General features: G+C 34.1%; 5 protein-coding genes across 7 annotated transcripts; 4 read left to right on the forward strand and 1 right to left on the reverse strand.

Annotated features, from left to right (window-relative positions):
- Positions 1–6376: 6376 nt before the first annotated feature.
- Positions 6377–9359, forward strand: LOC107424465 (CSC1-like protein At4g35870). The gene has a single exon (XM_016034281.4). The coding sequence runs from the start codon at positions 6722–6724 to the stop codon at positions 9176–9178; it is 2457 nt and encodes an 818-aa protein (XP_015889767.3). The 5' UTR covers positions 6377–6721; the 3' UTR covers positions 9179–9359.
- A 137-nt stretch (positions 9360–9496) lies between these two features.
- On the forward strand, positions 9497–11279 carry LOC107424456 (uncharacterized). Its single transcript, XM_016034269.4, has 3 exons — positions 9497–10542; positions 10673–10724; positions 10846–11279. The coding sequence occupies exons 1-3, from the start codon at positions 10382–10384 to the stop codon at positions 11035–11037; spliced, it is 405 nt and encodes a 134-aa protein (XP_015889755.1). The 5' UTR covers positions 9497–10381; the 3' UTR covers positions 11038–11279.
- Positions 11280–11948: 669 nt separating this feature from the next.
- Positions 11949–15928, forward strand: LOC107424430 (aspartyl protease family protein 1). Of its 2 annotated transcripts, none has more exons than XM_016034238.4 (10): positions 11949–12485; positions 12645–12780; positions 13400–13635; positions 13767–13991; positions 14111–14246; positions 14374–14447; positions 14524–14623; positions 14709–14766; positions 15075–15146; positions 15217–15356. In XM_016034238.4, exons 1-10 carry the CDS (start codon positions 12184–12186, stop codon positions 15228–15230), a joined length of 1353 nt encoding a protein of 450 aa, XP_015889724.3. In that variant the 5' UTR covers positions 11949–12183; the 3' UTR covers positions 15231–15356. The 2 variants fall into 2 exon arrangements, with proteins under 2 accessions (XP_015889724.3, XP_015889723.3); XM_016034237.4 differs by having other exon boundaries at positions 11950–12485; positions 15236–15928.
- Positions 15929–18933: 3005 nt separating this feature from the next.
- LOC107424433 (aspartyl protease family protein 1) lies at positions 18934–22777 on the forward strand. 2 transcript variants are annotated; one of them, XM_016034241.4, is made up of 10 exons: positions 18939–19390; positions 19504–19642; positions 20252–20484; positions 20646–20870; positions 20990–21125; positions 21240–21313; positions 21413–21512; positions 21586–21643; positions 22186–22257; positions 22372–22777. In XM_016034241.4, the coding sequence occupies exons 1-10, from the start codon at positions 19074–19076 to the stop codon at positions 22587–22589; spliced, it is 1572 nt and encodes a 523-aa protein (XP_015889727.2). In that variant the 5' UTR covers positions 18939–19073; the 3' UTR covers positions 22590–22777. The 2 variants fall into 2 exon arrangements, with proteins under 2 accessions (XP_048334943.1, XP_015889727.2); XM_048478986.2 differs by lacking the exons at positions 20990–21125; positions 21240–21313 and having other exon boundaries at positions 18934–19390.
- Positions 22778–23208: 431 nt separating this feature from the next.
- On the reverse strand, positions 23209–27443 carry LOC107424428 (pre-rRNA-processing protein ESF1). Its single transcript, XM_016034233.4, has 7 exons — positions 26769–27443; positions 26553–26627; positions 26133–26356; positions 25744–25906; positions 25410–25538; positions 24116–24831; positions 23209–23830 (listed from the first exon to the last, which is right to left on the reverse strand). The coding sequence occupies exons 1-7, from the start codon at positions 27318–27320 to the stop codon at positions 23515–23517; spliced, it is 2175 nt and encodes a 724-aa protein (XP_015889719.3). The 5' UTR covers positions 27321–27443; the 3' UTR covers positions 23209–23514.
- Between the last annotated feature and the right edge of the window lie 406 nt (positions 27444–27849).

A 27849-nucleotide genomic window follows, 5' to 3' on the forward strand; every position in this document is an offset into this window, starting at 1 on the left:
AAGATGGAAAATAAAATAAAATAAATACACTTTATCCATTTTCCCCCCCTAGCATGTAACTACTTTTCTTCTTATTAGTATTAAGCAAAATAATGACCTTGATAAATAAACACCCTATATAGATTTATGCTTCTATCTATTATATATGTTGAACTTTATATAGTTATTTCTGTTTACAAAAAAAAAAAAGGAAAGAAAATGATCATGATGAATAGATAATTACTAGTGCAAGCATAAATAATTATGAAATATAAATTTTAATATTTGAAATATATATGTGACTGAAAAAAAGGGTCCATATTCTGGACCAGTCCCTTTTTGTTTAAGATGCATTTGAAAATTAAAATCTTTGATCAAATTACACGTACTCTTTGTTTGACAATAATCTGGTTCATTTGGATAAAAATTGAACAAGTCAATATTAATGCCCACCATTTTAATTTGGGTTGGGGCTGAAAACAGAGACCATTTAATGCAATGAAAATACATGATGTTATCTTTTATCTTTGTGAATTAAGAGCTTTTGATTTTATTTATACTATCTGATATATTCACTAATATGCCCTCGTAATCTTTGAATATTTAAAATTATTATTATTATTATTTATTTCATTTTAATTTGATTGAACAAAACGTATATTTTGCGTGTTGTTGGAGTATGACGGTCATGGGCAAACACCTAATACCAAATATCCATCCCAGAGATGTTTCTCTCTGTGACTTTCAGTGCATAGGTGTCCATTGTATAGAGGAGAGACGACAGATGTCCAAACATAATCATGAGCACGTGGCAAAAGATTTATGGGCTATTTGGGAAAACATTGCAATCGTTTTCTATCATTTTGTCCCCAAAAAGCAAGAAGATATTTACTCGATCCATGTATACAACACATCCCAGTGTCACGTTCTAGGTTAACCCAGCTGCTTGGCAAAACGGTTTACGTTTAGTCTTTTTTATCCAAACAACAGGAAATTCTCCGAACATCATGATCTAATTACGTTTGCAAAATTTTAGCTGAATTTAGTACATTAACAAATAACAAGTATCCCTATTTCACTTTTATAAAATGTTTTAAGAAAAGTATATAATATGATGGACGTGTTTTTCAAAGTTTAGCTCTAGGGTAAATGAGTTTTTTAACCCAAAAAAAAAAAAAAAAAACAATGTGTAAAAGACAAAAATATGATTTATTATCCAACAAAAATTAAGAAAATTTGGAAAAAGAAATGCAAAGTACCCGAAAGGTCATATAATTCACGAAAATATGTGCCTACGACTTAGAAGTCGCATTAGGAGGTACTTCATAAATAAATGCGTGGGCAATATTCAACTCCACCGACCTTACATAAGATTTTGTATCTTTTTCCCTAGTGTATAAGTTAAGACCCTCTTTCACATTTTTAAGTATTTTAAATGACTTTATTCGCAAAAAATAAATAAAAAAGAGTATTTTAAATGAATTAAAGTACTCCTAGATGGCTAATGTGAAAGTAAAAAAGTACAATAGCCTTTAAATTCAAAGCATAATACATCATCCATATGCTTTTGGATATGTGTCTTTTTTTTTTTTTTTAAGAGTTATTTTACCTGCATAAGTATAACAATACTGTAACGTAATTAGAAAATGAGAGAAATGGACTTTTTAATAAATAGAAATTGAGATGGTTGTGCACTTGTTTCTTTGCGAACTGCTGATCCTAATGCATGATAATTACAAGGTTTAAACAACGTCATATGGTGCCACATACTGCAACGTCGTTTTGAACCGATATGGTAGAATTAGTACGTGGCAGTCAGTCAATGGATTAATCAACAACCCTTATAATTGTTCGAGCTCACATTCATAGCCACCAAATTATGTCTCTCAAATTTGCAAATTCTCAAGTGCACTATTAAAATTTTTAATTTAATACATAAATTGAAAAGAAAAATATCGTGTCGGAGACTCGGCATCGATGATATTTCACAAACCGGCTCTTGAAAAAAAAAAAAAAAAAAAAGAAGAAAATGAAATAGGGATAAGGTGGGTTTTTGCTTTTAGAAGAAATTTGGATATAAATTTGAGTGTAGAAGAAATACTACAATATATATATATATATATATATATGTATGTAAGAAGATTTAGTAAATTATGTAAGAAGATTTAGGCATCGCAATTTTGAAACCATTACAAAAAGTTAGAGCAGGATGTCTTTACTAGTACGGTAGTACCTTGTACATATCTTCGATCTTGTTAGAAGTTTCAATAACAGTTCACCAACATTTCAACAAACTTCAAGATAAGAAGAAATCTTCCTCAAAATCTTTGTATCTGGTTTATTATTAGTCAATTTGTTTTTGATAACATTTTTTTGTATTTTTTTGGTTGTTTTTAAGAAAATTTTAGGCATGATGTTGAAGTTTATGCGACCAGAGAAGTACATGTACATCATGCCATCAGGGTCATGGGGTATTTTGTTCCATTCTTGGTTTAGCAAAAGCGAAACATTAAAAAATATTATGAAAGAAATTTAAAAAAAAGAAAGTGAAGGATGTGTTGGAGAAATATAGAAGGAAATACTTTTGGAAGTAGGAATTGTTGGCCGAGAACAGGACCGTCTCAACCATTTTGAGGCTCTAGGCAAAAAAAAAAAAAAAATTCTTGGGCCCTAATTGTTTTTTTTTAATATTAGTTTTTGAAAAATAGATTTTTTATCTAAAATTTAAATTTTTATTATTTTCATATGTAAAGTTACTAATTAAATTTTTATATTCAAGATTCGATAATAAATCTTTCTCAATTGATAAAATTTCTAAATTATTTAATTTTTCTTGAGACATTATTGAACGCAAATAAAAGTAGTATTCTATAAGTTATATATGCATTAGGAAAATAATTTAATTTTATTATATGGTTTAGTATCTAAAGTGTTATTTTTAATTCTGAATTTATTATTTCTTTCAAAACTTTTCATTCTGAAAATAAATCTAAACCATCAATATGATATAGCATATCATGTTTTAAAAAGTTTTGAAGATCTAAACATTTTTCTTTTAGAAAATCATCACCAAGCAATTTTGATTTTTCTGCGTTATATAAAAAATTAAAACTATTTTCATATATTGTATAAACTGTTCAAACATATTTTAAAGTGAATAAATAACACAAGCAATTATATAGTTGAAATGGCATACCATGAATTCAAATAAAATAATATATATATACATATATTAGGAGAATGATTGAAAATTCATTAAAATAAATAAAAACCTATGAACTTACCTAATATTTTGGGGCCCTCAAGGTTAGAATTGCATATTATGTAGGTTGAGTATTAAAAATTAAACAAATATGAAAGATGAGAAAAAAAAAAAAAAGAAGTGGGCAAGAAAAAAAAACTACATAAACAAGAAGGCTATTTAATATATAATATATTTTTTTATGGTTACAATCTAATTAATTTTAAAAATAAAATACAAAAATTTTTAATTAGACTTGAATAATATTATTTTTCAAGGATAATTAGCAATAACTGATCAATTAAAGATAATTTAAAATTTTAATAATGTCAATTTTTTATATTTTCAAAATAAATTAATATTCATATTTTATTTAATAAATATCTGTATATACATATATATTAATGTATTTTTTATTTAATAAATATAGATGTGTGTATATATTTATAATTTAAAAGAAAAGTATTTTTTGGGGCCCCAATAAAATGGGGCCTAGGGATATGCCTTAGTGGCCTATGTCTTAACCCGGGCCTGACCGAGAAAAAATGAGAATCATATGAAATATCGAAAAATCATGGAAACTTCTAAAGAAATTGATTGTGCAGGTGTCGAGGACACTTTTAATTATGGCTTTCGGAAAAAATGAAACAATGGAAAAGAGTTTAAAGACTAGCCAAATTGCAATTGCAATCATATTTACATTTCTTTTTTTGGGGGTATTCATGAAGTTGGGGTGCAGAACTCTTAAGTTTATTCGGTCTATTACACGTAGCCAGTCCACCTCATCAACTTTATCTTGGTCTTCCTCATGTAAGAGTCTACCTAGATCTAGCTCCAAAAGTTCTTCAACATGGTAAAATGGTAACAGCTTGTAATACGTAAAGGTATTTTTTTTAGTGGTCTTTACTAGTGGCGGACTACATCTATAAACATGACCAACATAATTGCAAAAGAGAGAAAAAAAGAAGAAGATAAAACTACTAGTTTACCGCTTTTATTATGATTTCCAAAGTTTACTATTTGCATTCAATTAATGAAAAAAGAAGAAGAAGAAAAAATGTGGGGGCTCTCAGTTGAAGAAAAGAAATATGGACCAGACAAGCACTAAAGATTGGCTTTCATTGAAGTGATTCGTACCCTCTTTCTCAAACTTCGAAGGATGTTTTTTATGGCTAAAATTGGCATTGTCACTTTGCTTGATGTGGTAACAAATAGAGTAGCCAATTTAATAGTCTTTTTTGAAGGAAAAGCATCTAATAAATTTTGATACGTAACGATCTTCCAGCTGCTTATTTACAAATGAACTAGTCCATAGGTATGACTAAAATTGCAACTAACGAAGTCATTTCAGAGAGTGATTGAAAAATTGATATTGACAAAGACCGGAGGTTTAAAGACTAGCAAAATTGGGAGCCAATAATTGTAGATCGCAAATAAAGCGATTTCGTCGCTTTCAAGGATTATAGCTTGGAGTTTTGTTGGAAAAAATATGCATAATGTTTCAAATTCATTGAAAGTTGAAACTAATATAATATATATATATATATATGTATATATTTTTTTTTTCTCAAGAATGATTCACATGGTGTTTAAAGTTTAACATATGGGTATTGTTATGCTTATATGTTTTTACTCATAATAGTGACAGGTGATATGATGATTTTTGAATTAATATTATTAATTAATCACAATGAAAATAACAAATAAGATTAATTGACAATTCCTCCATGAATATAAAAACACACGCGGTATATTTAAAAAATCAAAAAGGGGTCAGAATCTGGAGATGCATTCACATATCACCAACGGCTTACAAGGAGAGATGACAAGTGTATGTGAGTTGTCTTCAATTATGGCATCCAAATGTGAACTTTCAGATGAAAAATTATATAATCCCCGTTGTGCATAATTGTCAAGAAAGGGGTAAGTAATTGCTGGAAGGAAATGGTCAAGTGCAAAATTCTACTTTTATTTTTCTTTATCAATGCATAAACCACTCGGCTATGTAATTATATAGTCCTGCAACTTCTCATAATGCAATCTTGCTTTGTGATACGGTGGTTGACATTTCAACAACTCAATCTTTTTGAAAATTTTAATGATGCCATCATGATTAACTCAAAATTTACTTGTCAAATTACATTTTATATTCAAAATATCCAAAACATAATGTTCTCTTGAAAATTATTTTCCACTTTTATTTTGAAAGACATGTATGTTGAGGTGAAGATTAAAAATGGAACCATATAATTTTATTAAAAATTTAAATATTTACTTTTGAAGGTTTGTTATTTCCATATTAGATTTTTAGTATCAAAATATAATTTATTTTTAAAAGATTAGTAAGTAAAACAAAATAGATTAATTGATTTTGATTCTATTTTGTTTGTCCATATCATTATATTTTCAAAAATAAAATAAAAATAGATTTTAAAAGATAAATTCTGAAGTATATATATACATATTATATTATATAAAAGTCCGCATATGAGTCTTTGCAATATATTTGCAAAGTAAATTTTTTAATATTACTTCCACTGACGATGTCATGATAGTATGAAAAATTAAGCAACCGTTTGATTCATATTTCATAATATATGCTCTTAAATATTATTATGGAACATAAAAAGAACAAAATAACCATGGAGCAAAACTTGGTTTTTTTTTTTTTTTTTTTTTTTTTGCTCTGAACCATGGAGCAAAACTTGAAGGTGCAAATTTTGATCCTCTTTATCATTGGACTAGTGACCAGCAAACTTAGCACGGTCCAAGGAGCGTTGGATTGTGAAAGGAGGTCCAATGATTCTGCCTCTATTTCTTTTTTGTTTTTTTTTTTTCCTACAATACTTAGCCTAAAAGTTTTATTAAACAAAAAAAAAAAATATTTGCTTAAAAGTCATATTTGTTATTTGCTTGGACCACCGGGCGGGACATCACCAACACGAAAAGTTTATTATAAATTATACATTTTCTTTACCAGAATCGGGACTAACAGTCTACTGTGATACGAAATAATACTCTTACCTTGCCAAACAAGTTATTGATAGTAGGGGCGCAAATGAAAAGATTCTCGATAAGATGGGGAATATTCATAATAATTACTTTCTTCCAGAGATTAATTAATTAAATAAAACAACCGCATCTTCGTTTGTTTTTCTCTATGTTGTTCCATTCCTATTCCCTGCAAAACTAAAACACCAAATTCCGTTCCCGATTTCCCAGCAACCAAACAAACCAAAAAAGAACGGGAATAGGAATTTTTTTTTTTTTTTTTTTTTTTTTTAAATTTCGGAAACTCAAACAATAATCTCTTTCCCTTTATATCCTTGAACACCACCAATTTCTTCTGTGTGACCCTAACCCTAATTTGTCTTCCAATTCCAAATTTTGTGCTTTCCACATGAAGAAGAAACCTTTTGAATTGGAGCCCAAGTACCCTAAATCCCACCTAAGAAACTCCAAAGTTTGGTTTTTCGAGCCCTAGGTTTTCCCCAATCTCTCATGGACTTGCCTCAGCTTCGCTCACCAGAAGCTGTATCCCCATTCTCCTCCATGAACGACACTCTATCTCCGCCTCCGTCCAGCGACGGTGGCGATGAAAGCTTCGATGCGTGGTACGGAAACATACAGTATCTGATCAACATATCGGCGATTGGCGCGTTCTTCTGCGTCTTCATCTTCGTCTTCGTGAAGCTACGCAGCGACCATCGGCGCATGCCCGGCCCTGCTGCGCTACTCACCAAGCTTCTCGCCGTGTGGCATGCCACTGGCCGCGAGATTGCGTGCCACTGCGGCGCCGACGCCGCGCAGTTTCTATTGATCGAAGGTGGTAGCTGTGCAGTGCTATTGTCCGTGGGAGTCTTATCGATATTTGTGATACTTCCTCTTAATCTCTATGCCGGGACTGCTGTATTGTCCGACCAATTCTCGAAGACGACGATAAATCACATCGAGAAAGGTTCGGCTTTACTTTGGGTACATTTTATTTTTGTAGTGGTGGTGGTTGTTTTGGTGCATTTTGGGATTTATGCCATTGAAGAGCGTCTGAGAATTACTAGGTTTAGGGATGGGAATGGAAATCTAAGTGACCCAAGTGCGAATTCTACAGCAATTTTTACTATAATGGTGCAGGGTATACCCAAAACACTAGGTGCCGAGAAGGTAGTTTTGCAAGAGTATTTTCAGCATAGGTACCCTGGCAAGGTTTTTAGAGTTATTGTGCCAATGGATTTGTGTGCATTAGATGATTTAGCAACTGAATTGGTGACGGTTAGGGATGAAATCTCGTGGTTAGTGGCACGGATTGACTCTCGGCTCTTGCCGGATGAAAGTGAAGATTATGCAAACGTATGGAACTCTTGGGAGGGTTTCTGTGAGAGGATGCGTTATTTGTGGAAGAAACTAGAATTTTTGTGGGGTCAGATCATGGCTACTTTGGGTTATACTGATGAAGAACGGTTAAGAAGATTGCAGGAGAAGAGAGCTGAATTGGGGACTGAACTGGCAGCTTTCAAAGAAGGCCGCGCACTGGGTGCTGGAGTTGCATTTGTGGTGTTTAAGGACATCTACACAGCCAATAAAGCTGTTCAAGATTTCCAAAATGAGAAGAAGAGGCGGGTTGGAAAATTCTTTTCTCTCATGGAATTGCGGCTACATAGGAACCAATGGAAAGTTGAGCGAGCACCCTTGGCTACTGACATTTACTGGAATCACTTAGGATCTTCGAAGCTCTCGCTGAAATTGCGGAGAGTGGCTGTGAACACATGCTTACTCTTGATGCTTCTGTTCTTTAGTTCTCCTCTTGCTGTTATCAGTGCTGTGAAGAGTGCTGGGAGGATTATAAATGCTGAAGCCATGGATCATGCTCAGTCATGGTTAGCTTGGGTGCAGAGTTCAAGTTGGATTGCAAGCATTATTTTTCAGTTCCTACCCAATGTTATTGTATTCGTGAGTATGTATATAGTAATCCCATCAGCTCTTTCCTATCTTTCCAAATTTGAGCGACATCTTACAGTGTCTGGCGAGCAAAGAGCTGCACTCCTGAAGATGGTTTGTTTCTTCCTTGTAAACCTCATCCTGCTTAAGGCTTTGGTTGAGTCATCCTTAGAGAGTACAATCCTGCGAATGGGGCGGTGCTATTTGGACGGAGAAGATTGCAAGAGGATTGAGCAGTACATGAGTGGATCATTTTTGTCGAGGTCATGCCTTTCATCTCTAGCATTTCTCATCACTAGTACATTTTTAGGAATATCTTATGATCTATTGGCTCCAATCCCTTGGATAAAAAAGAAGATGCAAAAATTTCGGAAGAATGACATGCTGCAACTGGTCCCTGAACAAAGTGAACAATACCAATTAGAAAGTCAGGAAATAAATAATCTACAGATGCCACTGATGCCTGATGATCCTTATGGTTCTCCTAGACAGAATGGAATAGAACTTCGGGGACAAGTAGACAATACAGTCAACAGAACATCAACGGCTCCCAAGCAGACATTTGATTTTGCTCAATATTATGCATTTAATTTGACAATATTTGCCCTCACCATGATTTATTCTTCGTTTGCTCCGCTTGTGGTCCCTGTTGGTGCAGTTTATTTTGGATATAGGTATGTGGTTGATAAGTACAACTTTCTTTTTGTCTATAGAGTCAGGGGCTTTCCTGCAGGCAATGATGGGAAGTTGATGGATACAGTATTGTGTATCATGAGGTTCTGTGTTGATTTGTTCTTGGTTTTCATGCTCTTGTTCTTTTCGGTCCAAGGAGACTCGACGAAGCTGCAAGCTATTTTTACACTTGGGGTATTAGTAATGTATAAACTGCTGCCTTCTCATAGTGATGGTTTCCAACCAGCTCTTTTGCAAGGCATACAAACTGTTGACAGCGTTGTTGATGGCCCCATTGATTATGAGATCTATTCACAGCCGAAGTTTGAGTGGGATACTTCTAACACATGATTTGGGCTTTTTACCTCATTATTTACCAGTTAGTTGAATTGTCACGTCTGCAGTTTGTACTTCTCTTCTTCGCCTTATTTGAAAAACCCAAACAGATAAGAAAATGAAAATTCTTTCGCCATGTTCATATGTAATTCTATACGTATTTATGACATTTAATCCCTCTTTTCTTTTTCCTATAGATTTCAAGATTTTCTTACTAGATTGTGGTCTAACTTAGTTGGCAATTTGTGGTCTAACTTAGTTGGCAATTTGATTAGAGATTGGCCTTATTTGAATTTTCTTTTTCTTTTACTCTGTGTGCCTGTTTGTCTGAAACTACTGCATTGATTGCAATTTGGCTTGTTTATGCGCAAGCTAAACTTTTTTCATTTAAATCTTTAGGTGTAGTACTGCTATTGGCTTTTCTCTGTTAGGTTGAAAGAATGACAGAATATATTAAATATATATAGAGACGTATATTTTATATTCTCCTGTGGCATTATTTTATTATCTTTAATATTATAAAATAAAAAAATCTATACAGTGTGAGAGGAAAATTCAAAATGCCTTAATTCTACTTCAAATGCATATTTACAAAATGAGGAATTTATATTTTGGTGAGGCCTAGGCAAAAAGCCTTACAGGTCCTAGAAATGCCCCATGTGGTCAACAATAATTGAATAATCAAACACTCTAGTTTGTATAAGAAAATGGTAAACAAACGGTTAAAGTAATGGGATTTTTTTTTTTGGTAAATGGTTAAAGTAATGGGATTGGTAAAACATACTCGAACCAAATGAATTGTAGACCTCAAGATTACAAAAACAAAAACCCAAAAAAAATAATAAATAAATAAAATAAATAAATACATAAATAAATAAATAAAGGAAAAGAAAAAGAATTTTAGGCCCGATGAGTAACAGAGAAACATTAGGAAATAAAAGCCAACTAGTCAAGACTCTACCTATATCCACTCTTGGCCAAGCAAAATGCTTCTCTTCCCCTCACTTGAACAGGGTCTACATTCCAATGTGGTTCCACTTGTTAGTGATTCCTCAGCTCTTTCTATCTTAAACGTGTGGCTAATCTTTTATTAGTCACATTTTCAATGTGGGATAAATAAATAGAAGAGTTGAATGGTAAAGTCACAAGTAATCGTTTTTCTTTCTTTTCTTCTTCAATTTTAAAAGGAAGTTAAGAAAAACTAGGGGGAAAAAAAATATGCATCATTTAGCAGTGAAAAGCAATCTTGTTGATTCTGATTCTGGGGTAGACAGGCTTAATTCTGGTACCAATTTCCTTCAGCCTCTCTGCCCAAAGCCCCGCCGACTTGGACCCGCCATACCTGAATTCCTCAAGCCTCTTAGATGCACCAAACACAGGTTTCATATTCTTTTGTTTGTTTTTTTATTTTTTTATTTTTTTTATGTACAGATTTTTCTTTTTCTTCAGGCATTGCATCCCAATGATTATGGAATTCAAATTTTTTTTTTTTTTTTTGGAAATCGGCAGCCAAGCAAACACTGATGGAAGAAATGGGATTTTGAATATTATCACTGAAAAGGTTTAAAATTTAACACCCCACGTTTAGTATATACGCTTTTATGTGATGGTTTTGTAGAAATCCTAATTGTTTTGGTCATATGAATATATATATATATATATATATATGTTTTTGGGCGCAGAATAGTGAAGGAAGGGAATGTATATGCAACTGGTGCTCACCGCCAGCATGTTACTCAGGATCTCCACCAGGAAGAACAGATAATCCATTGGTTCATGACGTCCAATTTATGAATCAAATGGAACATCTTTCGCCATTTTCGAGAACCAAGCTCTCCGATAAATTCGGCTTCACCTCTGCCTCTGCAATTTGAAGCTTGTTGAAAGCAAATGATAGTGTTCCTGAAAATGAGACTCCTTGTACCGGGAAAATACCATTTTCCTTTTTTTTTATAAAAAAAAAAAAGAGATTTAAATTGTATATATGATGAAAGTAATGGATTCAGATTTTATCTTTGTACATATTTTATTATTATTGGGAAGCTGTGACAAGAAAGGGCTACTATTTATCAAATTAATGTGTGGGGTATTCCAATTGATGGATATTTGTCTTTTGTACATTCATTTTGGTCCAAGTGGCGGAGAAGCTGTTGGAAAAAGGACTTCTTCTGGGTCATACCCCCCACAGGCCACTATCAGCATTGTTGGTGCTAGAGAAACATTATTATTGACAAAAGCCGATGTTCCTAACTCTCTTCTTCGTATCTCTGATTAATTAAATAATTGAATTCATAGTTTTACCATTAGCTGAATGATCCTCAAATGTGGTAAAGAGAAAGATTAGGTGTTTTAAAAAAAAAAAAAAAAACACACACTATAGAATTATAAGAAGTATTATGTTGTTTAGTATCTTCGGAAATAATGATGTTTTTACTGTACTGTAAAACAATGTCACATAGTTGATATTTAAATTCATAAAATCTCCCCATGAAAAATCATTTGAGTTACATTGTTTTGAAAGCAATTGTTTTTTCTTTTTCTTTTTTTTAAGCTGAAATTGAAGATTGGAGAACAAAGAATTAAATCTTTGAGTGGGCAATGAAATTCAAACCCGCATTGGATTCGCAGAGCTGTCAGACCATATGGCTTTACAAAAATTTCTAGGCTGGCAAGACCCTAAAACGCCCTTGTTTTTTCACGTGCCCCCAGAACTCCCCCCACCCCAAATAAATAAAAATAAAAATAAATAAATACAAACCCGCCTTTTTTTCTAACTTCCTAAACCGTTAAAGAAAGAGCAAAGGTGGGACCCATTTCCACATGCCCCCAGAACTCCCCCTCCAAGAGCCTCCAAGTCCACAGTTCCGCTTGCAGTGGCACTGTCCACTAGCACGGTTTCCAAAGATCACCCAAATTGGGATCCACTGCTTCCAAGATCTAGGGTTTCGATTTTTCGATTCTCTTTTCCGACGCGAATCCCTCTAGAAATTCTGCTCGGAATGTGTTAGAGAGAGAGAAGAATGTTTTCTTTCTGGAAAATTTTCGTTGTCTTCTTGATTTCGATTTTTGGCTTTCGGAGTTGCCATGGCCTCATCTTCAGCTTCAAGATGCATCACCGCTTCTCCGAACCCGTCAAGAGGTGGTCAGAGGCCGCCGGAAAACTTTCTCCGGCCGACAACATGCCGAAGAAGGGAACTTTCGAGTTCTACGCCGAATTGGCCAACCGCGATCGCCTCCTCCGTGGCCGTAAGTTGTCCGAAACTGATGTGCCACTCGTTTTCTCTGACGGGAATGCTACCTTTAAGATGAGCTCACTGGGATTGTATGTGGTTTTTTTTTTTTTTTTTTTTTTTTTTTCCCCACGTAATTTTTGATAATACCAAAGCCTTTTAGATTTGAATTTAATTTCTTTGGAAATTCTTGGAATTAGGGTTGAATTGTTTGATTTGATTCCTAAATTTCTTCGATAATCAAAATGTAGTCTGCATTACACAACGGTAAAATTGGGTACGCCGGGAGTGAAGTTTATGGTGGCGCTGGATACCGGAAGTGACCTGTTTTGGGTGCCCTGTGACTGCAGTCAATGTGCGCCTACTGAGGGAACAACTTATGCCTCTGTATGCTCCTTGCTCATTGTTCATTTATTGCCAATTTCGAAGCTTTTGAGTCTTCCTTTCTTGTTTCTGAAACGTAATAATGTTTTTTACGAAGTTATAGGACAGGAAGATTGTTTTGTTTGAAAGAAATATTGATCACGGTTTCAAGAAAGAGATTATCTTTAGGTGTTTTGTCACGAACATGCGAAAGTGGCATTAAGTTAACTTATGGCTCAGTCTAAGATGTATTGTGCATTTAAAAGTAAAGCTTGTCATCTTTCCTGGCTTACGAATCGAAGAATTTGGTCTTAAGTATTGAAGTATTAAACCGATCCTATGATTGGGTATGTAGAAGCTTGAAATTAAATGCAAACTCTGCCTTCTGTATGCACTTATCTGCTCCTACTGTTGGGATGAGAATTCAAATTTCTGGATTGACCAAATTAGTTCTTTGAAAGTGCTGCTATTCGAAATGTTCTTTCTGTGTAGAAAATGACGTTAGAAACTTCATAGAAACGCTCTAAGGTCTTGTTACAGTGGTTGCGAAGGGACATAAGTAATTTTTAAAATATATCCATGTTTTGATGTTTCTATCTGTGCATCTACTGTATTGATTTAAATAGATGTGATTTTGTGGCAGGATTTTCATCTTAATGTATATGACCCTAAAGGGTCATCGACCAGCAAAAAGGTCTCTTGCAACAATAGTTTGTGTTCACACCATAATAGATGCCTTGGAACGTTTAGCAATTGCCCTTACATGGTCTCTTATGTCTCATCTGAAACTTCTACTTCTGGGATATTGATAGAGGATGTTCTGCACTTGGAAACAGACGACAATCATAAGGATCCTATGGAGGCAAATGTCACATTTGGGTGAGTTATCTAGGTAGCTGATATAACAACTTATTTGAGCACCAGCCTTTTAGTCAGAGTGATTTTATAATATGGTTGTCTTTTCTGAGATGTTAATATCTCTAGATGACGATTCAACATCAATTATGCAGTTGTGGACAGGTCCAAAGCGGTTCATTCCTGGATGTTGCTGCTCCCAATGGTTTATTTGGGCTTGGAATGGAGAAGATATCAGTACCTAGCATTTTATCCAGGGAAGGGTTCATTGCAGATTCTTTTTCCATGTGTTTTGGAGATGATGGAATTGGACGAATCAGTTTTGGTGACAAGGGCTGTGCTGATCAGGAAGAGACCCCATTTAATTTAAACCCATTACAGTAAGTGGTAATTTCTCATATGCTTAGTGCTGATTGATTAGGAAGTTGGAGTAATACATGGGCTATAAGTCGATCAGAGGTTTTGATTTTATCTATTTTATGTTGTTTACCTGTTGCAGTCCAACCTATAACATCACTGTTACTCAAATTCGAGTTGGGACAAGGCTCTTGGATGTGGAAGTAACAGCTCTTTTTGACTCTGGGACCTCTTTCACATACTTGGTTGACCCTACTTATACAGAACTTACAAAAAGTGTAAGCACTTGATTTATGAAATACATTGTTTTGCCTCTGTCTTTCTTTCTCTCCATATGTACACACATGGATACATACACCTGTGATGACATCATACTCAAAATAATGAATTTTTGTTCTTTTGCAGTTCCATTCACAGACTCAAGATAGACGTCATCCTCGTGATTCAAGGATCCCATTTGAATATTGTTATGATATGAGGTTACATATCACTTCTCATCCTTATTTCCTTTTAGTTTCTACTCTAAAATCTAAAAGCCTCCTTTATGTTGGGCAGTCCAGATGCAAATACTAGTTTGCTACCTAGCTTGAGTTTAGCCATGAAAGGTGGAAGCCAATATCCAGTATATGATCCCATCATTATCATCTCCTCTCAGGTAATGTTTTGTTCTTTATTTTTTTTGTTAACTTATTGTTTTTACCTGCAAATAATTCGGTATCATTCCTGCTAATAACTTGCAGAGCGAACTTATATATTGCCTAGCTGTTGTCAAGAGTGCTGGACTGAATATAATTGGACGTAAGTATTAAATATTATGTTTGATGCAGTTCACACTTCACCAGTTAAGTGGGTACAGCTGCTCTAATAATTGACATTTATGTAATCTAAGATGCGTGGATTTATTTTCTTAATTGCCAATGCTTGAGATCTGACTAACAAAGAACTCATGTTCATGTATATTGAGTCCTTATGTTTTTTTTTTTTTTTTTTTTTAAAAGTAATTATGGTAGTTCACCTACTGGAAAACAACGATTAATATACTTGTTTCATGAAATTAATAGTAGGTTTTGCATTTACTTATCCATCTATTATTGACTTATCTACAGAGAACTTTATGACTGGCTACCGCATTGTATTTGATAGAGAGAAATTAGTCTTGGGCTGGAAGAAGTTTGATTGTAGGTGTTACTTTCACTTTTGCACATTTGATTTCAATTTACAGATAACCATCTTACTGATCGATCAAAGGCTTGGCAACCTAATTCAGGTTATGACATTGATGATACTAGAAATTCCTTGCGAAAACCCAACTCCACCACTGTGCCACCTGCTATTGCAGCTGGACTGGATAACTATTCTACCCCGAAATCAACAAAGCCGACAGTCAAAAAGCAGGCTTCAAATGCATCACCATCATATCATTGCTACACCTCTCTTCTGAGTTGCTTCAGATTTCTCAGTATACTTATTCTGTTATTATAGCTTTTTCACGGCCAACATCTTCAGGCCCGTTGCAATTAGATCAGGTAATTAAATATTAGGTCACATCCTTTTACCATGTAGTGGTGGTAAATCAACCTTGCTCAGTTCCCACGTTACACCAAACTGAGAGGAAATCTTGGATGAACTATGTTCTTCGGAGCATCAGTTTGCCAGGTAATACTGACCCCTTATGTTCAGTTATTTACATGCACCTCACACTAAGCCTCTGTACCAATGCTGCTTAGATTAGATTTAGCTTCTGTTCGTGTAACATAGATATTGTTTACGTTTTACTCAATGACCAAAGAACTAACTGTTCCATCCAAAAAAAAAAAAAAGTTGCTGTTCCTCTTGTATTATTCTCTTTGTTCTAGGGTGATGAGAATTCATACCTTTCTGTTTCGTTCATCTCCCCTTCCCTTACTAGAGAAAAGATAAATAAATTAAGAAATAAGTGCAATTAGCACATTATCATGGATGTCTGTCTTGCGCAAAAGGTCCCCTTTTTTTTAATATTTAATTCCAGCCCACCAGGTCACGCATATATCGACAATTAATGGATTATCTTATTTATTTATTTTATTTTGGGAAGAAAAAATCTTCTATGAAACTGCTGGTACAACACCAAATTATTTAATGCCAAGTGTTAAACTTGCCATATCAATTAAAAATGATTTTTATTTAACATTTAACATTGAGTTTTTTTTTTTTAAATAAACATTTTTATAAATAATAAATAAAAATAAACTATGAGATGGTGTATTTTTTAATATCTATGAGATGGTGTTGTTTTCAACATGGCCAGTAGCCCCAGCTGGTGGGCGATCGCTGACACCGCTGTGAGATCCATGGAAAACCTTTAGGACAACAGGATTGCTGCGGTGGCCGCTGATATTTTTCTTTTAATACATATATGTATATATTAAAAAAAAAAAAAAATGAAACAAAGGCCAGCAGCAATTGCCAGCATTAGCCAAGGGCTTATCATGGACCATCACAGCAAACCAATGGCTGTTTTTTTTATAGTAACGATTGCAGATTGATATATGATATTTTGAAAAAATTCGAAATCTTAATTGAAAAGAAAGAAGAATGTAGGAAGATCAAGAATATTTTAGTAAATTAAAATTAAATAGAGATGTTTATTACAGTTTATAAAAGAAAAAAATATGACATGTAAAACTTTAAAAATTTGTCATTAACCTAGTATCACTGGAAGAATTTGTCTACTTTGGGAGTTAGGCATTTATTATACAACTGCCAATTGGCTAGTCGCACTTGAACAAGTCCACGCATTTTTATAGTAACCATGACAAAGCTGTCTATTGTAGTAATATCACCATAAAAAAAAGAGCAATTTGAGCACTTCTTGGAATCTTCTTGTTTGTGTACGATCGTGGGCATAATTTTGGCCTCCAATCACGAGGTCAAGGTCATAGGAGCATTTACCCAAAAAAAAAAAAAAAAAAAAAGCCTAGTTGGAGAGAGATTGGAACCCGTCATAGTTACTAGTCACATCTGAGTTTACGTTATAGGTACTGTCAAATTATTTCTAGCCTATTTTGGATCTAAATCTCCAAACAATAGTTGACAATTAGAGGTTGTCCTGAGTCCCAAAAAATAAATAAATAAAATAAAATAGAGGTTGTCCTGAGTCCTGACCTTGTAATATTGGCTTAGTGTTGGCGCTGAACTTGGAGTTGGAAATATTCAACTAAAACACTTAAATATAGTTTACAGTATGCAATAAAAACTTGAAATTATTAGCTAAGTTTGACTGGATATTACCTAACTTCTCCAAATTATACCCTTTTTTCCCCCCCAAAAAAAAATAAAAAATGAATGATTTAATATTTGTTTTTCTTTCTCATACGAAAAGAAATTTAAAGAAAAAGACAACAAGGGAATTAAAAATGACTGTGGAAAGTCCTTTTCTTTTTTCCTTTTTTTTTGATAAATTGGTGGAAAGTCCTTTTCATTATTTCATGGTATTACAGTGAAATTAGGTAAGGTCGAAAGCCTCTTTGTACAAAACTTTTTTCTTAGCTTTTATTGACTTTGAACGTTGCCAATCGTTGAAAATCGAAGCGGCGTTAGCCGATGAAACTTTGTCTTTCATTTCCTCTCACCTCACCGTCATGGTTTAAAACAAAAATCTAACTTGGCCAACAAACTAGGATCGTGCAACCCACGCTACTTCAGTATCAAACCAATATGCTACGTGGATGCTACTCGTTCCTTAAGGAAGTATAATTATATAATTTGAATGTATAAAAATACTTGATAAATTTTTTTTTTTAAAAGTAATATTATAGGTATTAAATTTTTTTAAAAAAATTTTAATAAGCAATTATATAGTAGTTTTTTATATATATTAAAATAATATTGTCTTGTAAACATAAATAGATAAATTATTTAAAAATTATTAAATAACGAATATCAGAATTTAAAAAAAAATCGATTATTTTTTAAATTATATTAATTTTAATTTTAGAGGACAACTAAAAATGAATAATATTTGGAAATTATGAATATTTATATATAAAAATATATATTCGAAAATAAATATTGTGTGATTGCATAATTAGAGGAGTTTATTTGTCAATCAATGGAGTGGTAGCTAAGCGAAGGCGAACGGCGGGGTGAATGGGTCCCATTGAGAAGGGCGATTTTGGTGTCAAAGGTAGAGATGTTGGACAAGTGGTGGCGTAATTAATTCCAAGATTGAGGTGTCAATAATCAGATGCTGTGCTTAGATGTCAACGGCTTTTTACGCCTTTCCACACCAACCGTCCAACTTCCTTCTTTACCCATGTATTTTTGTCCACGTCATCACCTCCTCTAATTTTATCTTTTTTCTACTCTCTTCTATAAATCTTCTTTTCTTTTTTTTTCTTTTTTTTTTCTTTTTTTGTTTATTTAAATCTTATTATTCTTTTTTTTCCCATTAAAATAAAATCGAATATATTAGAAATTAAATGTATGGATTCCTGGAAATATGTAAAATTTTTCATGAGGCATAATGGATTTGTGTTTGACTTAAGCACCAAAAGTTAAAAAAATATTATAGGAAATTTCTTTCATATTGTCTGACTAAAGCAATGAAACGATTAATTAATGTTAACTCTAAGGTCGTTAAATACAAATTGCAAAAAGAAATAAAAAAAAAGGAAGGAAATTCAGCTACCTAAATTTCATTATTTAATAATAAAAAAATTTGGTATACAATGCACAATGTACCCAAATACAATAATTTCTATTTTTTTTTTTGTTAAGTAGAAAATGAATATAATAATAAAACAAACTCGGGTCCATTCTTACATCCGCGGTTTCGTCGTCACATAATGAAACGCGAGAGAGAAAGAAAGAGAAGGATTTGACTTTTGGGGTGAAAGTGTTGACCGAACGTTCCCAGCTAGCCATACCTCTCTCTCTCTCTCTCTCTCTTTCTGTCTCTGTCTACGAGTACAGCGGGGACACTCAAATGTCGCCACAAAACATCCTAACTCTTCTTCACTTTGTATATATATTATCTTTCTTTCACATTCCATTTTCATTTCCGTGCCTTAGCTTCTTTGCCTGAGAATTTCTTTCATTTTCCCGGAAAATTTATTTGCTGAGCCATGGTTTCGGCTCGTAACACTATTAGTCATTCTTTTACTTTTGTTTGTTACCTGTTGATAGTATTGTTTTGGGGCTCTTCAAGCTGTTATGGTTTTGGAACTTTTGGGTTTGATGTCCACCACCGGTTCTCCGATCCCGTTAAGGGAATTCTCGGCTTTGATGAATTGCCGGAGAAAGGGAGCTTAGCATACTATGCAGCTATGGCCCACCGAGACAACTTGATCAAGCGCCGTCACCTCCAAACCAATGTTGATCAGACGGCTCCGCTCATTTTCAACTATGGGAACGAGACCTACCGGATTCCCGCTTTCGGATAGTATGACTTTTATTTTTATTTTTATTTTGTTTTTAAATGTTTTCGATTTTTTGATAAAAAAATAGTTTTTAGATTGATTGTTGAATTATTTGGCGGTTTTGTTTGAAACCCAGTTTGCACTATGCCAATGTTTCTGTGGGGACGCCAAGTTCATCGTATCTTGTGGCCTTAGACACCGGAAGCGATGTATTCTGGTTACCATGTGATTGTACTAACGCTTGCGTTCGTTCCGTTGAATTTTCAAATAATGATGTAAGTATTAGATTCACATAGAGTCTTCTAATTCGAATCTTACTTTGCTAAACTCGATGTTATTTAACTTGATATGTTACTTCTTTAAATTGGGGAGTTGCTATTTACTTCAATCCAATAGTTAAAAGATGGATTTGATGATTCAATATGTGGTTTCTATTCTGTTTGATATGGGTTTGTGTTAATTACGAGGAGTTCATATTTGCATAACTAACTACTCAATTAATATCAAGTGTATCTTCCTGTCTTATAATTTAGCTTGTGAGTTTCATATAATGATTCAGTTTCTGAAAATGTAACAAATAAGTGAATAACAGTAAAAATAAAAGTAAACATGTATATATATATATATATAGTGATATGCACACCCAAAGGCACATCTTTTGCTCAGAAGGTTTAAACTTGCTCTGTGGTGTTGGACATAGTCATTTTAACTAGTCCCACTCTACAGATTCAAGTTACTAATTGTGTGTAGCTTTACTTGGTTGATAAAAACTAGTATTTCAAAACATAGTGTTCAGAGGACAGATTATTATAGTCAGTGTATATGGTTGTTATGTGAAAGGTTTTGTTGAAAATTCCTTGATAATCCTATATCCTTACTTACAGGTACTAAACTTCAACATTTACAGCCCTAATACATCGTCCACAAGCCAAAAGACTCCTTGCAATAGCACCATGTGTAACCCACAACGATGTGCTACAGAGGCTCCTGAATGTCCTTATCAAGTTCAGTATCTTTCTAATGGCACCTCGTCTACCGGTATCTTGGTAGAGGATGTATTGCATTTAACTACTGATGATGCTAAACAGGAAAAAGTTGAAGCGCGGATTACTTTTGGGTAAGTAATTCTTAACTTATTTGCTATCAACCATGCAGCTTGTAGCCCAAATTCATACTGCTTAGGTAGTTTTGCATTTAACAATATATATTGACGCTATTCCTATAGATATCACTTTTTTGTTGGTTTATTCTGATTTTGATCTTATTACTCTATAATAGTTGTGGTAAAGTTCAAACTGGTACATTTTTGGAAGGTGCCGCTCCCAATGGTCTTTTTGGGCTTGGCATGGAGGATATCTCTGTTCCTAGCATCTTAGCAAGAGACAAGCTTGCTTCAAATTCCTTTTCTATGTGTTTCGGACCTGATGGTTTGGGGAGAATCAGATTTGGAGATAATGGCAGCTTGGACCAAGGACAAACACCATTCAATCTTAGGCAATTGCAGTAAGTGTTTGCTACTAAATATGCATATTCCGATGACATATTTTAGTTTGTCTCATAGGTTACATTCGAAATAACTTTCATGCTACTTCAACTTTTTTCCTTTGGGATCTTATTACCAGTCCATCTTACAACATTACTATCACACAAATAACTGTGGGAGGAAATTCTGCTGATCTTGAGTTCTATGCAATTTATGACTCTGGTACCTCATATACATATCTAAATGACCCAGCATATACACAGATCACCGAAAGTGTAAGTAGTTAAAATAACTAGTTATATTATTTTATTAAAATAACTAGTTATATTATTTTATTTAGAGTTTCATAAATTATCATTTGAGGGTTTGAAATTTTTGTTATTTTGCAGTTCAATATGAGGATAAAAGAAAAGCGGCATTCAAATAATTCCGATGTCCCTTTTGAATATTGCTATGACTTAAGGCCTGTAATAGATAGAGATTACTGTCTTTTTCTTCTTTTTCTTTTTCCCTTTTCGATAACTTGTCAAACTAACAAGTACTGACTTTGTTTTACGTGCAGTCCAAATCAAACTAATTTTAAATATCCTCGACTAAATCTCACAATGAAAGGTGGAGATCAATATTATGTCATTAATCCACTGGAGCTGATGACTGTCGAAGTAAGTCTTACTCCAAAAATTATGACATGGTACTCCTGCATGTTTTGTTAATTTTTGTTTTTATGATCTCCAGGGTGTACGAGTGTTTTGTTTAGCTGTTGTCAAAAGTGGAGATGTGAATATCATTGGACGTGAGTGTCTTCTGTCTGAAATTTCCTATGCTTATTTTGCAACAGTTTTCATGCTTTAGTATCATTTTGAAATTCTGACATTGTATCATCAATGCTCTTATGAAGAGTCTCTTTTAGTAGTTTTAAACAATTTGCTCTGCCTGCAACCTTGTTAACGAGAAACTATGAAGTTCCAATAAAAGATACGCATAATAATGACTGCATAATTTTTTCTATGCTTCGTGTCTGATCCACAGTGAATTCAGATCAGATTGCATGAAATGTTTTTCAGTTTTGCCGATAACATTATATTATTACAGAATCTGATTGTAGAATCCACTATAATGAGGGTTCAACTGGAAAAAGGACGATCATGCTTTTTTCAAAAATATCCTTTATCAGATTTTACTTTTGCACCATAAACACCCAAAATGTTTATTAAGATATTGCCTTCACGTAAAATCCAGGAATTCCATAGATTCTTCAAGGAACAGTGGGGGTTGATGGTAATAGTGCACATGTGATATTATTGTTGCTTACGTGGTCAAAATATGTTCATGCAGAGAACTTCATGACTGGTTATCGTGTTACTTTTGATCGTGAGAAGAAGGTGCTAGGTTGGAAGGAGTCTAACTGTAAGCTGTGATTCAACCATTTGCTGTTGGATTTCAATAAATTTTATTTTATTTATTTTATTTTTTTTCTCTTTGTGATTTCTTAAACTGGTAATTATTATCTGCTATCCGCAGGTTATGACAATGAGGAAACCAACACTCTTCCAATCAACCCTTCAGAATCTCCTGCTGTTTCCCCCAGTATTAATGTTAATCCAGAAGCCACAGCAGGGAGTAGCAACAATTCTCATATACCAGCACCTAGTTCACCAGCCAATAGTCATTCACTCAAGTTCAACTCTTTTACTTTTGTACTAATTTTGGTTGTTCTTACCCTTTTTGCCATTGTTTGATCCTTCTTTTCTGTGGTGAGCGTTTCTCGACCCCTGTATCATATTTATATGTATCATTTGGTAGGCATTTCTTTTTCAGGTCATACTACACAACGAATTGGAAGTTTCTTTTGCTTCCTATTTTTTGAAAAACATTGATGTAAGACATGGGGTTGTATATATTTTATTATTTTGATTATTTAGCCAAAGATGATGAGACATTTTTATGGTTTAAGATAAAGTTTAAATTTTCAATTTCCTCTGTATGGGATTAGTAATGGAATCACGGATTTTAATTCTCATTATTTCACATAAAAATGAGAATGAGAAGAATATTAATAATTTTTATACTTAAATGAAATAATTTATTAATAATTTTGGCTGAAACGGATTGTTTTAAAATGTCACCACGGGAGTAACTAGTTTCGATTACCGGGTGGGTAATAAGGAACCTCAAGCCATAGGAGATTGAAAGAATTAAAGAAGCTGAAATATTTTCTTAATGTACTACAAAAGATACAGATTAAATATTAACCGTTAATATTGCCATCAACCGTGCATTGGTGCTCCCTTATTCTGAAAGCACAACAGTTTCGAGGACACAATTCACAGCTTAAAAAAAATAAAATAAAAACGAAAATACAAAAACAAATACATATAAAAAAGCAAAATAGCAACACTATATAATTTTCAGTTGTACAATTCCTTAATTCCTTTCAATGCCGGAATGTCCCCAAAAAATATATAGATATATATATATATATATATATATATATATATTAAAGATATCAAAATTTTGCGTATTACAAAACGTACAGCCGAGATCAAACTAAAGGTTCCCCTTAATCCACGATAAATCTGGACAACCTCTTGCTTTCAAAGATTGATCCGAGTCTAACTTGCCTGGATGACAGGAAAAACAACTCTACAAATGTCCAGGTGGGTTTCACTTTTGATGACCTCTGGTCTTTTTCTTAGCTGATGTAACTAGAGTTGCGAGCCCATCCTTCTCAACTTTCTCCTTTCCTTTCTTTATAGTGTTACCATCGGAGAGTAATTTAACTTGCTTCGATTTCATCTTAACTGATTTAACTAGTGATGACAATTCATACTTCTCTTTCTTCAACGGCAAATCATCTGATTTCACTTGCTCGTCTTTCTCAGCCTGCACTTTTGCAGGTACCTTAATATGCTCCCTATCGGTCGGTTCTCGCTCACCCATCTGCTGTTTCATCGCTAACTGTCGAGCATAAGCCGCACTCCTGCAATACCCAACTCATAGAGTCAATAGATGAACCAAACAATGCATATCAGGGCAACACTAGGAGCAATATTTTGCAAGATTAAGGATTTATGAATACACTCAACGTGTAGGTAGATCATCATATATTAACATATAAACAACCTAATACACAATTATATAAATAATCATACATACTAGGCCATTCGCTATCTGATGTACGAATGAAAAGCATTTTTTGTTCTAGGAACAGAATGATGATGCTTTGTTATAAATAATGGGTAGATATACTGTGCATGAGAGGCACCTTTTGAACTGTGGATCTGTGGGATCCAGAGCAAAGAGAGGCGAAGTGAAGAGAGCTGAAAACCGAGGATCATTATAATCAACAGTTGGTATTTCGTCCTCATCCATGGTTTCTTTAACTTTTTTCCCCTTTTTCCCCTTCACCTTCTTAGGTTTCAAATTATAACCTTTAAGACCTTTATCTGCTACATTATCATCAGCGAGTAGTAATTCAAGCTCATGAATGCTTGCTTCTGCTTGCCCCTCTATACCATGGCTTTGCTTTTCTCCCTTCTTATCATTTTGAAGTTGAGACTCCTTCTTACTTCTTTTAACTGAAGGTTCTTCAACAAAAAAGTCATCCACTTCTTCGGTCGCCTCTTGATCACCATCACTAGTTTCATCATCTGATGAGTACTTAGATTTGTTCCTTCTAGCCTTCTTCTTCTCACGTCTTTTACTAAGATAGGCCTCCCAAACTGTTTCTTCTTTCTTATCCTTCTTTTCTAGAATGCGCTTGCTTAAATCCTCTAAGTCAGTATTGAAAGTGACCTCCATATCTTGGCCTTCTTCCTCACCATCCTCATCTGAACCATCACCAGACTGGATTAAAGCACGGTACATATCAAGCTTTTTATGCTTATTATCTGAATAATCCTCTGCACCATTATCATCCTCATCATCATCACTTTCACTCTCATCAGAAGCCAAAAACTGTTGCAATTCCAAATCTGCTAGCTATTGAAAACAAATAGAGTCAGCATAGATCCAAAAAGTACATCCAAAGCTCTACATTTCTATAACTTGGAAGTACAAAAAGTACATATGATTTTTCCATTTTATACACGTTAGTATTTCAATAATTTTGCAATTCCTATTGTTGTTTCAGTGGTCATGACCGTCTTACAGACATCCTTGGATTTAAAAAAAAAAATGAATAAAAAATTATAAAACTTCCATAGAGTTTTGCTAGACACCGAAAATTCATTTGAAAGGTATACAACAACTATATAACAAACAGCTTTTTTGTACTCATTTCCTCTAATTGCTGAACCCACTAAACTGAAATATAACCAAAATATGTACGAAATTCAGCAATGTACTGACAGATTAGACAAACAGAAGTCCAACTTTAGCAGATAATAATACCCCAATATTCAAAATATAGTAAAGAAGCTAATTAAATAGAAATTAAGAAAGCAATTACAGTACCAAATACTTGTCGATATCGTCATTACGAAAAAAATTGTGGAACATTTTAACTTTATATTGTAAGAAATTCAGTATTGTTAACAGCTTAAATAGAAAGCACATACCTGATCAGCATTAAATTTCCGTTTCAATGTCTTTGCACGATCTGGTTCATCCTCATCCCAGGAGAGATGTATTTTACTGTGTTGTAGAGCTCGAGTATGAAATTCTCTACTGCTATAGTTAGCAGGTACCTGGGTAAAATTAAACTTTTTAACATATATTGTAACAGCTAAAATTTGCAAGAAAAGTTGTCTTATATTCCTTTTTTTTTTTTTTTTTCTCTCTCTCTTAATGAAAATTTTCATTTAACTTACAAAGAAAAGCATGAAAAGCAATCACAGGCACATGGTATGGTATTCCTTGTCCCTGGTCTACTTAATAAGGAGAAAAATATACCTCTGTTGCAACATCGCGAGGTGGGTGTTTAAATTCCATGGAGTCAGGGATAAACCTCAAATCAAGCACATTTGACGAGCGCTCAAACTCTACACCATCACAAGCTTTGTAAAGATAATCTGCTGTGGCACTTGAATCGCATTCCACAACAGCATAGTAGTACCTGGGAAAGAAGATATATAACAAAAGAATACGTACAAAAAATGAAAAGTCAAAAGAATTTAATACTGATTCGCCTTTTCTAGGAGTCTTAAGATTTCATAATTGCTATAAGAGAAATATCTATGATAATCACACCAGTGACAACACTATTTGTTGCACAAGGCGGTGTTCAAACACTGAACAGGAACAAATGAACAATTTACAAAACAGTGTCAGCCAAGAATTACCTTAGCCGGCTTTTCTCATAAGCACGTAATTTATCCTCATCGATCTCATCGTCATCAGTGTCTTCATTATCATTTTTCTTACTTTCATCATTAAACAGGGCAGGACCATGAGCTTCTTCCTCTTTCATACGCTGAAGTCCAAACTCGGACGGATAAACAGCCACAGACAAAATTTGACCATTTTTTGGCAGGAAGGAGTTCAATATCATGAACAAGTCAACAGCCTAAAGTAACAAAATGAAACTGTCAGCTCAGAATCACCACTCAAGCTTAAAACCAAAAGTTTATAAATGCCGCAAAATAACTACTAAAAATTCGTAAGAAAAATTAGTAGATATCAAATTTGATGTCAATAACAGCAGAGAAGCTTAACACTTTTTTTCTCTGAACAAAATCTAAGCTTTTGCTTCAAATACTTACCTTCACATATCTCCAATCCATGTTAAGAACAGCAAGTCTGTGCGTCTCCTTTTCAATTTCAGGTATATCCTCCTCCTGTCCAAATGGCAATCCAATAAATAATTTAAAAACATATAAAATTTCATTGCAAATTCAAGTAATAATTGAAATTTCTTTCCAATGCAATCTAACTAAAAGTCCAAAATGCAATCAATTGGCGCTCAAATAATAAGATACCTCAGACTCGTAATCCTCATAAACCACCTCCTCTTCATCTTCATCCGTGGCACTAGAATACTCCGATTCACCACTCTCCATCTCCACCTCTTCCTCCGTTTCGGACGCGTCCGACTCATCGCTAGTCTCAGCATCCGATTCCTCCGGACCGAGTTTCTCCGATTCTTCACTCTCACTATCTTCCTCATCATCCGATTCTTCTTTGCCTCTATCTTCATCCATTCGATAGTAATGGCGAAGAGAATTCTCCGAATTATCCTTCTTACGCTTGCCTCGCTTGTCCACCGGCGCCGACGATGTAGTGAAACTCTTGTCGGTGAACATGCGGTTGAATCGAGAATCGATAGAGACCTTCGATTTATGCATTGGAACCTTCTGGAAACGAGGGTCTGAGTGTACGGACGCAAACCGAGGGTCGGTGATGATCTTGTTGCCGCCGCCGTCTCCCTCATGTTTACTGCTCTTTAGCGCCGTCGTTGAGGGACCTGACTCTTTGTTCGGCTTGTTGTTGTTGTTGTTCTTCTTCTTCTTCTCCTTCTTATCTTTTGCCATGGCTGATTAACGGCTAGCTCTTAGGCCTCCGAGCACTTTTAGCGTCAGACGGTGACAGTATTCAACTGGAGGGAGATGGAGCTTAACCGTTGGACACCATCACACGTGTTTCTTCTTAGGGTTTAACAAAATGTCTCTCACGTGCTGATGCCAGCGGCAATAGAGAGGCTTAAGCTAATTTGGGCCTGGAGCCAGCCCAGTCTAAACATTAACAAGGGAGACAAAAGCCTGACTAGAATAAGGCCCAATATATTGAGAGTGTCAGTTCAAGCCCAAAAAAGCCCAAGCTAACTTCCTAATGTCATTTTAAGTCCACTAACCTGTACCATAATCGAATCAAAAGTTGTTATTAAATATTCAAAAATCATTGCAAAAGTGTCTTTGAAAAAATAAATAAAAACAAAAAAGAAATCATTGCAAAAGTCCAATACTTTTATGGTACCACCAAAAGTTTAATTCATTCTTTTTCTTTTACTTTTTACCTTTCTTTTTATATTTTGTAACTTTATGACAAATTGCCAATAATCAA

The sequence above is a fragment of the Ziziphus jujuba genome, chromosome 7, assembly GCF_031755915.1.
Source record: "Ziziphus jujuba cultivar Dongzao chromosome 7, ASM3175591v1".
Taxonomy (NCBI): domain Eukaryota; kingdom Viridiplantae; phylum Streptophyta; class Magnoliopsida; order Rosales; family Rhamnaceae; genus Ziziphus; species Ziziphus jujuba.

What these genes read in the sequence shown, in the direction of transcription:
- LOC107424433 (XM_016034241.4), top strand. Translation starts at nt 19,074, where the DNA reads ATGGTTTCGGCTCGTAACACTATTAGTCATTCTTTTACTTTTGTTTGT. An exon ending in GAAGCGCGGATTACTTTTGG is followed by an intron (nt 20,485 to 20,645) that starts GTAAGTAATTCT and finishes ACTCTATAATAG; the next exon opens with TTGTGGTAAAGTTCAAACTG. An exon ending in TTCAATCTTAGGCAATTGCA is followed by an intron (nt 20,871 to 20,989) that starts GTAAGTGTTTGC and finishes TCTTATTACCAG; the next exon opens with TCCATCTTACAACATTACTA.
- LOC107424456 (XM_016034269.4), top strand. Translation starts at nt 10,382, where the DNA reads ATGCATCATTTAGCAGTGAAAAGCAATCTTGTTGATTCTGATTCTGGG. An exon ending in CTTAGATGCACCAAACACAG is followed by an intron (nt 10,543 to 10,672) that starts GTTTCATATTCT and finishes GGAAATCGGCAG; the next exon opens with CCAAGCAAACACTGATGGAA. An exon ending in TGAATATTATCACTGAAAAG is followed by an intron (nt 10,725 to 10,845) that starts GTTTAAAATTTA and finishes TTTTGGGCGCAG; the next exon opens with AATAGTGAAGGAAGGGAATG.
- LOC107424465 (XM_016034281.4), top strand. Translation starts at nt 6,722, where the DNA reads ATGGACTTGCCTCAGCTTCGCTCACCAGAAGCTGTATCCCCATTCTCC.
- LOC107424428 (XM_016034233.4), bottom strand. Translation starts at nt 27,320, where the DNA reads ATGGCAAAAGATAAGAAGGAGAAGAAGAAGAAGAACAACAACAACAAC. An exon ending in TGGATTGGAGATATGTGAAG is followed by an intron (nt 26,357 to 26,552) that starts GTAAGTATTTGA and finishes TTGTTACTTTAG; the next exon opens with GCTGTTGACTTGTTCATGAT. An exon ending in ACAGATCCACAGTTCAAAAG is followed by an intron (nt 23,831 to 24,115) that starts GTGCCTCTCATG and finishes TGGGTATTGCAG; the next exon opens with GAGTGCGGCTTATGCTCGAC.
- LOC107424430 (XM_016034237.4), top strand. Translation starts at nt 12,184, where the DNA reads ATGTTTTCTTTCTGGAAAATTTTCGTTGTCTTCTTGATTTCGATTTTT. An exon ending in TTTAATTTAAACCCATTACA is followed by an intron (nt 13,992 to 14,110) that starts GTAAGTGGTAAT and finishes TACCTGTTGCAG; the next exon opens with TCCAACCTATAACATCACTG. An exon ending in GAATATTGTTATGATATGAG is followed by an intron (nt 14,448 to 14,523) that starts GTTACATATCAC and finishes TATGTTGGGCAG; the next exon opens with TCCAGATGCAAATACTAGTT.